This window comes from Tenrec ecaudatus, chromosome 1, assembly GCF_050624435.1.
Source record: "Tenrec ecaudatus isolate mTenEca1 chromosome 1, mTenEca1.hap1, whole genome shotgun sequence".
In the NCBI taxonomy this organism is placed as follows: Eukaryota; Metazoa; Chordata; class Mammalia; order Afrosoricida; family Tenrecidae; genus Tenrec; species Tenrec ecaudatus.
The window spans coordinates 149,818,849-149,833,457 of NC_134530.1; the positions used below are offsets into that span (position 1 = coordinate 149,818,849).

General features: G+C 43.9%; 1 protein-coding gene across 1 annotated transcript; it reads right to left on the reverse strand.

Moving 5' to 3' along the window:
- Nucleotides 1-414: 414 nt before the first annotated feature.
- BCAS2 (BCAS2 pre-mRNA processing factor) lies at nt 415-12,529 on the reverse strand. The gene is made up of 7 exons (XM_075559647.1): nt 12,361-12,529; nt 12,168-12,260; nt 9,171-9,241; nt 7,528-7,689; nt 6,219-6,269; nt 4,760-4,840; nt 415-2,011 (listed from the first exon to the last, which is right to left on the reverse strand). The coding sequence occupies exons 1-7, from the start codon at nt 12,451-12,453 to the stop codon at nt 1,885-1,887; spliced, it is 678 nt and encodes a 225-aa protein (XP_075415762.1). The 5' UTR covers nt 12,454-12,529; the 3' UTR covers nt 415-1,884.
- Nucleotides 12,530-14,609: the final 2,080 nt, after the last annotated feature.

Genomic DNA, 14,609 nt, shown 5'->3' on the forward strand with positions numbered 1-14,609 from the left:
CACTCTTCCACTCAGTGTTCACCCTTCTCCATGGAAACCGCTCAGTGGACTGCGTTCTCGCACTGCCCTGCCTCCAAGAACGGGCTTCTCAAGCTGGCAGCTAGTTTAGTGCAGGCCACATCTGGTTGGGAGCAAAAAATGATGGAATCTGACATAACAGTAGTCAATCTACTGAGGGAAGGACTCTGCTAATATAAGGCTCTTTTGAGTATGTGATTTTAAAAGTCTTTAAAATATGCACACGGACACATAGTATTTGAAAAAGTTTTGCTTAAGTCTTGAATCTATTCATTGGTCTCTAGCCAGCTAAGTCCATCAATGTCTTTTCTGATACTAGCCCTAAGATGGAAGGTTGTCTCCTTTTGCACGGAAATTTCTGAACAAGTTTAGGGCAAAAACCAGGGGAAAGTTGGGTAGCTGCTTATAGAAAGCTAGAACGTTGAAAAAAATCTTAAAACCATGTATTTTTCCGGCTTAGAAAACTTTAGTAACCTCTAGAAATATCTGAAATTTAAATACCTAATACCTCATTATAAAGAAATGTCTAACAAATATCACTTCCCCTCACTTAACATACTATCTCAGCTGCCCTGTAAATTAGGCCACTAGACTCTACTTTGGATGCCAATTTTCAACATACTGAAGATTATTTCATAATTATAACCTACCTTTTTTGATAGTGGCACATTACACAGGTTTTTCTAATTGTATTTTCCACTGCAATTGAGCAGCCAGACAATTAGACCAACTATCGAGAGTCCCACAAAGAACAAAGACTTGCCAATTTTCAGTTATTTTTGTTAAAAAGGGAAATGCAAGGGTCAATGAATCACTCAAGATTTTTGTTAGTTGCTAGAGTCTGACGCCTGGTAGCATGGCGGCTCGTTTCCTGTACTGTGACCTTTCCAGACCTCACCTCCAAGGTGCCTCCAGGTGGGTCGAGCATGAACCACTTGGGCGACAAAGGAGCACAACTGAACTCTTGCCTGGCATCAGCTTCCCTTCACAATGTCCTGTACGTTCAACTCCACTTATGTCGCAAAGGCCACACCACTTAGACCACAAATGATGTCCTTTGATGCAAACTGTTCTCTAACCGCTTTTCCTCAACAGCTTCCAACAGGTCAACCAGTACTGTTTATCTTTTCCTGCCTTCTGCAATTGACTTATAAAACTGTCAATCTATACTACTGCTGTTTATCCATTTTCCTGCTTTTCCAGTTTGCTCAACTGGGCAGTTTTTAAAAAAAACCAACCCATTTATTGTGGCTTAGTGGAAGATTTACAGAGCAGATTATCACATTTACAATCAACAATTTACACTCATTTTGTTTCACTATTCATTTCAATCCCCTCAAATTCTTGTACATGTTGAAAACTTTTCAAGACTTCTTAGATGCAAAATAAGAAAGGTCCAAGTGGCTCACAATTGTCAAACCACTACACTAAAATCACACTTATTCTGCAAGCCTAGTTTTTGTTTTTAAGGCTATGTAACACCAAATTATCTTAAAAAAAACAAAACAATTTAGCTAAATGTACAAACGGAAAAAATACAAGTTTATATATTCCATGGCTCCTAAAACTTAGCCACTGCATTTCCACAGTGGTTGTTGGTTCTTCCCGGTCAGGGACCGGTAAGATGCCTGGTCGTCTATGGAAACCCAACTTGCCCTTATTTTTTTTTTTACAGGGGAGTGAGTTTTTTTTTTATTGCTACAAAATCATATGTCTTTATTAAACATAAATATCAAATTGAGCAGTTATTGTTTCTGAACATATCCTCCACCTAAGTAAAAAAATGTTTTATTCCACATTTAAAAATGTTTTAAAAAATTTAATTTACATATAGTTCATTCTCGCCCTTCTTACAAAACAATTTCTTCAGAAATCTTGTCGAATATTTTCTTTGTTTGCCTCTCCATGTTGTTGTTTTATTTGATAGATTTCATTTTCTAGTTGTACAATAGTCCGTTCAATCTCATAATTCTTGCTAACCAGAGATACCCAACTAGAAGAGAAAAAGAGGGAAAATTATTCTAAGTAAAATTTCTTTTGGATGATTTTTAAGGTATATATATTTTAATCTACCATCATAACTCAACCTTTCATTTTATTTTTTGAAAGAAAAAAAAAACATTTAACCTTCGCTTTAATGAAATAATGTACAAGACTAGGTACAACATTCACTGATGATGGGTGGAGGCAGTGGGCTTCCTGCAGAGCGCCTGGCTGGGGGTGGGAATCAGGGGCCCTGCTGGGACGGTCTCAGGCAGAGGTGGTGACCGTGCCCCTCCCCAGCTCCAAGCTCCGAAACCAGCCTGTTCCCTGGAGTCTTCGTCAGGCCTTGCATGAGTGTTCAGCCTCGCCATAAGCAGGGGACTAGGCTAAGGAACTGTGGAAGGAGCCGCGGGGTGAGTGGTCTCTGCTGCTCAGATGGAGCTAAGTCCCCAAGAGCTGCTTAGCCATTGGCACGGGGGGTGAGGGACAAGGCCGGGGACGATCCTAGGAACTGGTTGAATTTTAAGGACACCCCCCCCCCCACCCCGTTAGGTGGCAGAGGGCTTCGTTTCTCAGATGTCACAGATAGGTTTCAGGAGACAGGTCAGCGTCTCTGGGCCTTCTGCCAGGTGCTTTTGCACTGCGAGTCACGGGGGCTTGAAGCGGTGACCACTGGGGGCAGCAGGTCTTTGAATCTAGGCTGAGGGTGGCACTGAGTCCTCTGACTCTTGTCCATTTTCAGGGAAGCGGGTGGCCTAGGCAGTAGGGGTGTGGGTGGGTGTGTCAGGCGTGCCAGAGAAGGCTCTGAAGTGTTGTGGGAGGCACATAATTAATCAAGCTTCAAGTGGGGTGGGTGACTGAGATGGTTCTCATGATCACTAAAAGGGGGTGCAGACGAAGTGGTCTGGAGCAGTGGAGCTGGATTCTGGAGATGGGGTGGCTCTCACAGGGGTACAGCATCTCTCGGGCAGAGCCCAAGCAGCATAGAACAAGGCCAGCATCGGCTGGGTTTCAAAGAACCCCCTCCCCCATAAACCTTCATTTTCAACTTTCCACTAAAAAACAATCTGAGGCACAAATGAGGGAATGGGGTAAAGGACATATTGTTACCTATAACATTGTTATCTATGCACAATTACAATGATCTCAAAGTAAAAGAAGTTTAATTAAAAAAAAAAAGGAAATTGAAAGTAGCCATCAAAGGCAGGGCAACTGGTGTCTATTTGCCTGTAGCAATAGAGGAAGGGGAGTCAGGAACATGGACGGTATGGCTAAATACCTCCACAAACAAATGCCCTTTTTTTGCCAGGAGGCCTGAAGAGGTGGATGGTGTCCAGCTACCACCACTGAACATTTTCCTCTAAGGTTTTTATAGAAGAATCCTTATCGAGAGGAAAATGCAGAACAGACTTTCAAATTTTCACAGAACACAGACTTTCTGGAGCCCAAGGGCCTGAATGAATCCTTTAAACGATTGCCCTGAATTCTTAAAATCAAGGAGCAGTTTATCATAATCAATAAGACCTGGTTACCTTGGGCATTCTGTTCTTTTATAAGCTATTTGTATCAGATTAAAATGACAGTAATACCAAAGGCTGTATAGGAACCTTCGGGAGCAAGGAGCTTAGGATACCAGGGAAGAACTCAGAAAACCCGAAGCGCCGCAGGACTCAAAGAACAGGATCATGCCATAAAAGGGTGCACCTGGAACCAGCCGACCTGGGGTGTTTTGCTGTGTGTGCTCTTAACAAGAACCACAATAAGCTGAGGGGAGAATAGGTAAAGGAGACACAGGAAATTGAGTAATGAAAGATAGTGTTGATGGGAGTAACAGATTATAGGGCAATTATGAAGAAATAATGATGGAAACTTCCTAAAAATGTAAAAAAAAAAGCAAAAAGCCACAAATCCAATAAGTTTCCACGCTCCCCTCCAAAAATTATCCAGAATAAGAACACACAGACCCCCACACTCCTAGATTTATAAGATCAACTTGGAAAAAAAATGTGTAAGGCAACACAGTAACTGAGAGTTGAGGTGATTCTTGCCAAGGGTGGGGCAAGAATCATGTGGGTGACTGAAGGGGAGAGATACAGTGAAGCAAACACAATACCAAATTCGTGATGCTAGAGAGACCTGAAGGAGCCCTGGAGGTAATGGTAAAGTGCTCAGCAGCTCGAAGGGCCGATGGCCCAAGCCCACCCAGTGGCGACACTGCAAGAGACCTGGCAATGAGTGACAGTCAAGGCTACAGTCTAGAAAGCCACAGGGGCAGTTACACATCGCTACGAGCCAAACAGCTCAATCACTGGCACTTAATAACATGTAGGATTTGTAATGAACACATGTGACTAGATGCAGAAGGGCATTTTAAGAATAGAATGTGTAAACAAAGAGATCAAAAGAGAGACACTAGCAAACTATCAAAAAAGGCATGGGATCTCTCTCCTCAAACACTTCAGTAAAAGGTATCCTGCCCTTCTTTTGAAAAGAGGAATAGATGTAGAGTACTAGGCAGAAGCAAAAACTCTAGCCTGAAAAAAGGGTGAAGAGGCGGCTAAGTTAACAGCAGCAAACGTCTTGTCTGTTGCTCTCTCATCACTTCAGAAGTGACCAGGAAGGGTGGACGCCAGATGGTAGCTCCCCTCAGACACTATGGCACCATTTTTAAATACGGTTGGAATCCTACTGCTGAATCTTGACCTTAACGATGTGCTAAGTGATCCGAATGATGAATGACAGCAGTGTGGGTACTTACGTTGACTCCATTTCCCTCAGTTTAGACCCAGCTGTTAGTTGCATGTTCTTTCGCTGCCAGTTTAAATCTTGAATATGTTTCCTACAGAAAATCATTTATACAACTCAATTACACTTTATCCTAAGACTAAATGCAACAGAAAAAACAATCATCAACACCAGACAATGTCTTTAAACCCTGGGAAAGATGGTTAAACATTACTGCCAGGAATTAATTGGTTTCTATTGTTTTTAAAGGAGCCCTAGTTCAAGGTCAGTAGTTTGAGATCACTAGCTGCCCAGTGGTAGAAAAACCAGGCTTTCAACTCCTGTAAACAGTTTCAGAAACCCGAAGGGGCAGGTCTAGTCTGTCTTACAGGGTCACCAAGTTGGAATCAACGTGTTGGCAGCGAGTTTGTGGGCTTTAAAAAAATTATTTAAATTATGAATTTTATAAAATGGCTCACTGCAAAGCACACACACATGAGGCCCTATTCCTCTGCTGTTCCCTCTAGTCATTACTGTTCAGTCTGGTGACTTCTACTAGGTGTATATGTAGAGATTAGTTTATTACATACTAATTAGATTATATATGCTATTCTCTAACGTCTCCCCGATTTTAAAGTGCATTTCCTGTCTTCTGATTTACAAAGTGTGAATGATCGGGCAGAGGATTTCAGATGTCAGATCTCTCCCACCCTCAGCATGAACACCGTGTCCATCAGAAGGGGACAAGGGTTGATCCAACTATTTGTTTATTTTGTTCATATGCCTAAGTTTGATAGAATTTATTCAAACAATTCAGTGACTGATAATCTTTTTTGTAATACATTTTAAAAAAGCTTTATTGCACTTCATCCACATTTCATATAATTCAATCATATCAAGAATAGTTGTACAATTATCACATTCAATTCTAGAACATTTTCTTCTTATACTCATTTTTACTCATGTAATTTCCCCCTTATTGTTGGAAAAAATATTGTCTGCATTAACAAAGCATTCTCCAATTCCACAACTTGCCGTGCATCATTCAGTGCCACACCTCTTCATGTCCTACCATTACTGACGGCCTTTCCACATTACCGACCGCCATTAACGTAAACTCAATGCCCCTAAGCACCAACTGTTTCTCCTTCACCCACAGTAACCATGGGCCAAGTTTGGCTTCTTTTTTTAAGTTTTCTTGATATAGCATTCACTATTATACACTACCCTGGTTAAATCAATTAAAACGATGTAAAGGAGTCCATGTAGAAAAAGGATATTTGGAAACTGATTATGTTAGCAATTGTACATTCTATTTAATGTGACTGAAATTTAGAAAGATGTATTAAATACCAACTAATATATTGTTTTTTTTTAAATGTTTTATACGTATCATCACAATCAGTTCTGATCTCACAGATTTCTTCTCCCACTCTATCCATTTTATTATAGGTGTACCTAAACTTTATTCTAAAATAACAGTAATGACTTACCGTAACTTCTGGAGCTCCTTCTGGGCATGCTCAATCATATGAACTAGGTTTCTGAAGAAGGCAGAGAGGTTAAGGTACATTAAGATGTATTTGTGCCAACCAACGGGGAACTTTCTGGCTGAGAGTTACATGTTTCTGTTCAAAGCAGTTAGTAATGATCAAGCTCTCTATGCCAAGCATCCAGCTAGATACTTTTAAAATACAGTTGCTGTTATTTGCTGCAGAGATGCCCCGATTCATGGTGACCCCTGCAAAACAGGATTGGACTATTTGAACTGCGGGTTTTCCCTGGCCGATTTCTTCCTTTGCTTAGTGTGGCAACTCCATCGCAAGCTCTGAGCAGCCTAGCAGCACACAGCGTCCATGGGAGTCTTTGAGGTGCACTGGCTGGGAAAACCTGGGTCTCCTGCCTGCTACCAATGCCTTTAATAAACATTTGCTGTTGGCTCTGACTCATATGGAAGCATGAGTTAGAATTAGCCAGTTTAATTTCCATAGAAAATCTTTGAGGTAGGGGTAAATGTGAAGAGCTAATTGAAGTCTTTTCCATTCTAGAGCCTAGTTATCCTGTTTTTACGCTCCTTCTGCCATTTCTTACGCTGTCATGACTTCTTTTCATAGATGGAAAATACCTGATATGGGTAGTCATTTAGAACCCGCTTTCTGTGTATCTATGTCTGCTTCCCTACTGTGTACCCCAAGCTCGAGGAGGGAAAAAGATAAGTGGAAGGCTGACGACACAGTCCAAGTCTGCTCACCTGAGTTACTCTCCCGTCTCAGACTGCTCAAGTTTTTACACAGCTGGATCTCCCTAGGTTTTCCCTCAGCCACCCCAGTTCACGTGGCTTTAATGACTTTAATTACCTCCCAACCTTCAGTGGCAGACTGTCACTCAAGTCAAATGATCCTCTCTAAAAGTCATGGCCTTTTCTTCCTTAATCTGTTGAGATGCTCAGAGGATTTTCAGCTCCATGGTGCCCAAAGACAGTCTCACATCCAAACTTCAAAAATAAGGAAAATGAACTCAAGGTAGATAATAAATGAGGAGACGACTTACACAAAACAAGAGGAGCTTCGAGGCTAGCTCTGACAGCAAATTCTTTTCTGGCGTTCTCTTGTTCTAAAGATCTCCAGAGTGATTTCTACGACTTTGAGCCTGACAGCGGTAGTACTTCATATGGGTCGGTAGTCTGCGGGCCCGACCCCAGTTAGAATACAGCTATGCTTATTTTCAACTCACTACCCCTACCGAAGTTGGAGCAGGAACAGATTTTAAGCAAGATAAAGTTCACAAAGAAACCTCTCTTACTCATTATATACTTTCCAGGCATTGCACCCATGCTGTGACATGAGTTCCAGATTCTCAATTCGAACTGCTTGGTGCTCTAACTGGGCCATGGAGTTGTTCACACACTCTTGCCATGCGGTGATATCATTTTTCTGACCCGATGAAGGGGCTGGCAGCTCATACCTAAAATGAAATAACAAAAAAGGAAAGTAAACTCATATATTCCCCAAACTACCGTTCTTCCTAACAGAAAAAACTACATACAGTAAATTCTACCAGAGACTGAAAATAAGATGCACAACTCAGAAGAAACCTCATCTTATGAATCAGTTAATTTACAAATAAGATTTAGCGTAGTCAACAGCAAAAAAGTAATCATGTCATCAATACAAGGAACCAATAAAAGCTGGGAAAGATTTATCCATGTAGCCCTGTAACCTGTCTCTAGCCTGTTGCCCGCCTTGCAGAATTTGGTGCCACCCACCCTGCAACCCCAAACCCGAGGTCTCTTGCCTGCTGCATGGTAATGTGAGTCTTCAAAGGTCTTTAGCTTGTCCCTTGACCCAGATTTGGACCTTAACAGCCTTCACCACAATATGAGACATTTCCTGAAAGCAAATTTCTTTCTGTGTGTCTCTATGTATATAAGCTTCACTGGGTTTGCCTCTCCAGAGAAGCCAGACTCAAGCCCCTCTTTAACTGCATGGTAAGGATCAGCATGGATCCAAAGTCTCACCCGGAACTGTGTCTAGTCCTCATCTTTCCACTTCATCTTTGTCGCCAACTGTTTCAAGTAGCACTCTCTCTGACCCCAGCCAACCAAAGCTGTTTCAGGGCTTACAAGTTAAAAGGACATCTTTCAGAATGACCACCAGCCCCATGCTAGGTCAGAGCACACAACTTAAAAGGATACCACTGTCCTTTTTGCGAGCTGTCTGCACAGCCTTTTCCGGATCCCCGCCATCCTGAGTTAGGTCAGAACACAGTGAAAGGACGGCGCTCTTTGGGCTGCCAACTAGGCAGCTGCCAGGCCCCGTGGGCTCTCATCACTCCTGTGAGTCTACTCATGCCTCGAAGTGACTCGAAGAAGTTATGAAGGGCATAACGAACCTATTACAGCCTGGAAAAAAAAATCCCAAACCACGGTGCCTCCATGGCTCCGAGATGTGCGCGCCTTCTCCTGTGCGGTTTCCAACCCAGGAAGCGCACGCAACGTCCATGCTTAGCCATTATTTGGCCTTATTGCCGTTATATTGGGGCCTCAGTGACTACTCATGATTGGCTAAATCATATCCCTCTTTCTTCCTGAGATTAGCTGACCAGACGTGGTCTCTGTGGCCTAGCCAGTCCCCATTGTTTGCACAAATCCTCAACTGTCGCTTGGAGGTGATGATAAAGGCACTTTGATTACTCAAGAAATTCACAAGGGTTATGGGTTTGGGAACCAGACACCTGGCAGACTTTGCTTCGACAGGACGCAGTACCAGTGGTTCTCATCAACGCAGTGCTTAAGCACTGCAAGGAAAGCCAGGTATTTTTGTTTACAGATTTGGGGGCACTTTCACACATCACACAGGAACATTGACTCTGATATGCTTACAGCCCAACTTTACTAATCAAGGGAACCATGACTGAGCCGCACTCAACTGAGAAACAGCACTCACCGTTTCATACTGAGCAATTCAATTGGTTGTCGGGCAGCCAATCTTTCAAATTCATTTCTCATTATGTCGGTCTGACAAATAAATCAGAGAAACAAAATCGTAACTACAAATTGAAATCAGCAATCACTAAATGAATGATAACTCTAGCGTCTTCAGGTTTGTTCACACACCATCAGTTGCTGCTGAGTCAACTCTTGACTCTTGACAAAAATCCAAATACTTGGTTTTGCGGAAGCAGATCACCAGGCCTTCCTTCTCGAGCACCTCCCACCCTCGGGGCTGAAACCTCCAACCTTTCAGTTAGCGGCCACAGGCACTACACTTGACACCAAGCAGTGGCTCCCAGGGACTTATACAATTACACTGCAGTAATTAAATTAAATTGGGGAATGCCCCCAAATTTTCTCTGAACTAAACAGAAACCATAATAAAAATTTTATACACACAATGAACTCAAATTCCTTCAATTCCATATCCATCTCAGGCAGGAAATGTGGCATCTGAGTAAGTACTACCCCCGCCCCCACCCCTCAATCACAGCAGAACAATGCAAGTCAGTGTTGAGAACCTTAAAATAAGGTTTTTAAGCTCAAATCTAGCCTTTCTGGTCCTGGCTGCTATTTTCTTCATACTTTGCTGGGGGGGGGGGGGGAGAGGAGGAACTGTCTGCTATCTGCTCTAGCAATTTGACTGCTTTCCCTGTTCTGTCTATATCCCATCCCACTTGTTTCGTGTATTTCCTACTCCAAGGATCAAGTGCCGTTTATGCACAATATGAACATGGCCCATGTAATTTCACTATTCTGCAAGCTTCACCTGTCCTGAGAGACCAAATAGAAAGTAAGTGCCTCCCAGAGCCCAACTTCCTGTTTTTAAGTTTTCTCAACAGCTTGAATAAGCTACTGTCTAACTCATACACCATACTATCCAACTGTTAAAAATACACAAGTGAAGGAGCTGATAGCAAGGGCTCAAGCAGAAAGCAAATGTTTTGAGAATGATGATGGCAACAAATGTGCTTGACACAATGGATGGATGGATGGATTGTGATAAGAGTTGCACAAGCTCCCAATAAAACGATTAAAAAAAAAAGACACACAACTGAGCAACTCATATTATGCCAATTTCAGAATATTCTCATAACCCAACATCAGAAAAACTCCACACACCTCAGTCCTTACCCTTCTACTCTCTCATCTTTCCCTGCTGTGCAACCATCAGTCTACTTTCTTTTTTCTAATTATAGATTTCCTTATTGTTTGCCAGAATAACAGACAAACCTGTCTTGGAGGAAAGCGTCATTAGTCCCTGGAGTAGGGCAGGCTTGAAATAAGAAAAGTCCCCCTAAACCAAGTCAAGCTCACGCTCAGTGGACTGTGAGTCACAGCAGCCCTTTTGGGCAGAGCAGAACTGCCCCTGAGGCTGTACACCTTCACAGGAGCAGACAGCCTCACCTATCTTGCAAGGAGTGGCTGGTGGGTTTGAATTGCTGACCTCACAGCAGTTCTGGTCACCCACTCCACCACCAGGTTCCTTCTGGTAAAGCAGAGGGTCACAGAGAGAAGGCCCTCACCCCGTGAACTGACTGCAACAGTGGCTGCAACATAATTTTGTTATGTGGTTGCACGGGAGGGCTGTTATGAGTCTGAACTGATTTGATAGCACTGAGCACCTAGAAAAAAAAAACATGCGGAACAGCATTTATATTATGAAACAGCATTTATATTATGAAACAGCATTTCATGGGACTATCTCTATTTAAAAACTTTATGAACAGTTTTCCGGTCAACTTCAAATATAAATGCTCTTTTTTTCAAAAAGTGAGGGGGAAATAGATGTGGATGAACCTCTCTGGTGACTAGACAGGGATGTGAATAGTCTTGCTATCATGCAGAATGCCTTGGAAGGTGGATTATTGCAGATGCAGTTAGGCTAAAATTTATTTAATACCCCATCATTTGATATCCCTATTGACCCACTTCTGAATATCTTGTTTTCTTTTCAATTTAGGTTTTTATCTGTTTTACTTTATTGTTCTTAATTTTGTCATTTTCTTTTAAAAATGTTTTTCTGTATAGTATATGAAATCCAGGGTAGATAAATCTATAGAAACAATAGCTGGATTAATGGTTCCTTGGGAGTGCGGCAGAGGTTGGGGGAGTGTGGGGAGCTAACAGCAATGAGCGCAGGAACAAAGAGAAGGTGCTGATACTGATGTGGTGATTATTGTAAAACTGTATGGTTGAACTACTCATTTGTACACTGTGTGAACGACATGCCTGTAAAGCTGTTTAGATACGTACATATACATAAAAGGTTTTTCGGTAACAAAACCTTTTCATAAATAAATAGTTATGCATAATGGGGGGGGGGAATTCGAAGCCCATTAGGTACTGGGATGTCTCAAACTATGCAACAATTTAGAAATGGTATTTTACAGCCAGCAGATTAGACCTTAATGAACATTTTGAGTTCATTAGTAAGATAAATCATTTAAAATGGCACGTAAGTAATTCAGATAGCACATGCCCGCCCCCCCTCCTTGTCACTCTCCTTCACTGGATGAACTTCGGGGCTTTTACACAAAGCCCGCCCTCCAGTGGTTTTCAAGAGTCAAAGCAATAAAGCTGCTTGAAACCCCAAAACCCACCCAAGTCCACCCCACAAACGAGGATCACTAGTTTTAAAGTAGACCTTTGTAACTAGCAGGTTCCTTTGGAAATGCATGGATCCTATTTCAGAAAGAAAAAACATGTACACACCGATTTGTCTGTCCAGTTTGGGAGTTCACGAATTGACCAGAAAATCCTTCTAAGGGTCTCAGGATAAGAAACCTACTCGTTTGTCAAGGGCAGAGAGCCCCGCGACAAGGTCCGCCACGGCTGAGCGACGGTCTCGCTGGCGTTTGAGATGCACTTTAACGCCGCCGAGGCTCTCAATCCCAAACGCCCACTGGAAAGCGCTTCGAGAACGCTGGGCTCAAGGCGCCGCGCTTACCTCGAACGCCGAATAATCGGGGGCCGTCAGGTAGCTCAGGTAGTTCTTGGTGGGGCGGTAGCGGCGAGTCTCCTCCTCCACCAGCGCGGCCGCCTGCGGGGAACAGGGCTCAGGAAGGGGCGGACGCGTCCCGGGCTCCCGAGCGGTGGCGGCCAGCGAGCGCCGGCCGGCTCCCCCGACTCCCCTTACTCACCGCTTCCCGCACACCCGGCGCCTCATAACCTTGGTCAAAGTAGGGGAGCGCATCCACCACGGCTTCGCCCGCCACCAGCCCCGTGCCCGCCATCACAGCGGCGGAATTCAGAGAGCGTCGCCGGAGAGCGCGGAAACCCAGTGCATCTCAGCACGCCTGCGCGCGCCGCGGACGCCCGAGCCACGCCCACACGTTGTCTATAACACGCACGCTCATTGGCCAATTCTGAAGGCGTGCCTCGCCGGCTCCTTAGAATTGTCCGGCGGATTTGTTTTGTTCGGTAGTGACACGACTTCCGGGTGCCCAAGCATGGGCGGAAGGTTTCATTTTTCTGTGTCCCCTTTTTCCCTTCTTTGCTCTCACAGTCACTGTCTCCGGCTGGAAACCGTTTCATGATGAAAACCCCACCCATCAAGTTCATTTCGACCCTTAATGTTCTTTTATAGGGTGTCCGACGCTTTAAATCTTGTTTATTTCCCTTTGGTGAAGAGGCAGGTGCCTTTCCTTTTCCCTAGCATGCTGCTTTGGAAGAAGATGACTAGAGTGTTCCCTGGAAGCACGGAGATGGCGAGCCCTCCTCTTACAGACTTCGGACGTGTCCTTGGGGAGACCTTGGAGAGGGACATCACGCTTGCTAAAGTCAAGAGGCAGCGAACAAGAGGAAGGCCCTCAAGGAGATGAATTGATGCCGGGCTGCAGCAGTGGGCTCACACATAGCAGCAATGGATGGCGCAGGATGGGAGTGTGCCCTGCTGTGGGTCAGGAGCCGTGGCCGTGGGTCAGGAGGCCGTGGGTCAGGAGGACTCGATGCCACTTAGCAAAAACAAAGGGACGCTGAAATCTTAGAAGGAAGGGCTTAAGTTTTTTTGGTAACTTTTTGGGGCAATTTTTTAGCTGCATTGTTTGGCCTGGAAGCTGAGTTCCCAGCGTATCTGATTCCCGTAACCTTGCGTCACCCAGTGCCCCTTGGTGCTTGGACTTTGCTCCCTTTGCCTTCTTGTGGCCCCGCACCATCCTTGCTTTAAGCGCCCGGGAATCTTTGCATTGGGTGGTGCAGCTCTTTCACACATTTCTAGAAATGGATGCCACTCTGCAGTTAAAAAGTGAAACAGGGTTTGCATAAGAAAAAGAATTTTATGTATGTTCAAAGAAAGATTGATAACCATACCATCAACTTCAGGTTTTACAATCTTGTCATTGTGTGTGTGTGTGTGTGTGTGTGTGTGTGTGTATGGTGGAAGGGATAGTGTTTTTAGGCGTCAATTCGTAGGGAACTTATGTACAACAAAACCGTTGGTTCTTGTCATTTACCGAGATAAAGAGTAACTCTGGCAAGATATATAAGGAAAGATCACAGCTTGGAAGAATTTTCAGGCTGTGGCAGTCACAAACACAAATGGATAGGGATTTTAGGTGTGAGGGATTCTGGGAATTTCAGTCTGACTTGCTCTGTTTCCACGAGATGGAATCCGATGCCCGGGATTCTGGGAAATGCAGTTCCCCAAACGAAATGCAATCCACAAGCTGGTGCTTGTTTTTGGACACAGATATTAACTATGCGAAATAGCTGAGATGTTTCCTTCGAAGAGAGAAAGCGTGGATGGAGGATCTTTTCTGCCAGACCTTTAGTCCTATGTCATTTATAAGGAATCACTTTTGCCCCAGTCACAGGTTAAGCCACCTCCCATTGTCCTCGCCTGCTGTAAATCAGAGTGCACTCAGGGGCAGAATTTGGTTTGGCTTCGGTGCCCCATCTCATCTCAGAACGAAATGTGAAGTTCGGCACTCAGAAGACCCGAATGGTTTGTTAATTAGGTGTGGGAAACAGAACCGGGAAGAGATTATTTGCGGACAAATTTTCTATGTTCTTATGCTAAGGAGTCTGGGAAGCCGGGGCTCCTGTGGAAGGAGTCCTTTACAATACCCCTCATAATAATGCCAATTTTGAGGTGCTTCTTGCAAACCCATGGTTACTTACTATATTCTTGAAGGTCAACTGCTTGAAGGGTACTTGCCTGGAGGTTGCCTGCCATCCATCAGCTATCAGACCTTATTGTCTGTCCCACCTTAAGTAGGGCCCATTCCCTTCCAAGAAGGATGATAGATTGTTTCCCTGGAGAAGAGCTCAGAGATACCTAAGGTCAAGCCAACTTATAGAAGACCAAGGTTAGGCTGCCATCTTGAGTCTAGAAGCCGCCCATCTTGTTTCGCAAGTACCTTCCTGTCACATGTATGCCTTTAGTACCTCG

Coding starts and splice junctions, on each gene's coding strand:
- BCAS2 (XM_075559647.1), bottom strand. CDS start 12,453: ATGGCGGGCACGGGGCTGGTGGCGGGCGAAGCCGTGGTGGATGCGCTC. Junction 7,690..9,170: donor GAATTGCTCAGTATGAAACG/GTGAGTGCTGTT, acceptor ATTTCATTTTAG/GTATGAGCTGCCAGCCCCTT. Junction 2,012..4,759: donor CTGAGGGAAATGGAGTCAAC/GTAAGTACCCAC, acceptor TTTCTCTTCTAG/TTGGGTATCTCTGGTTAGCA.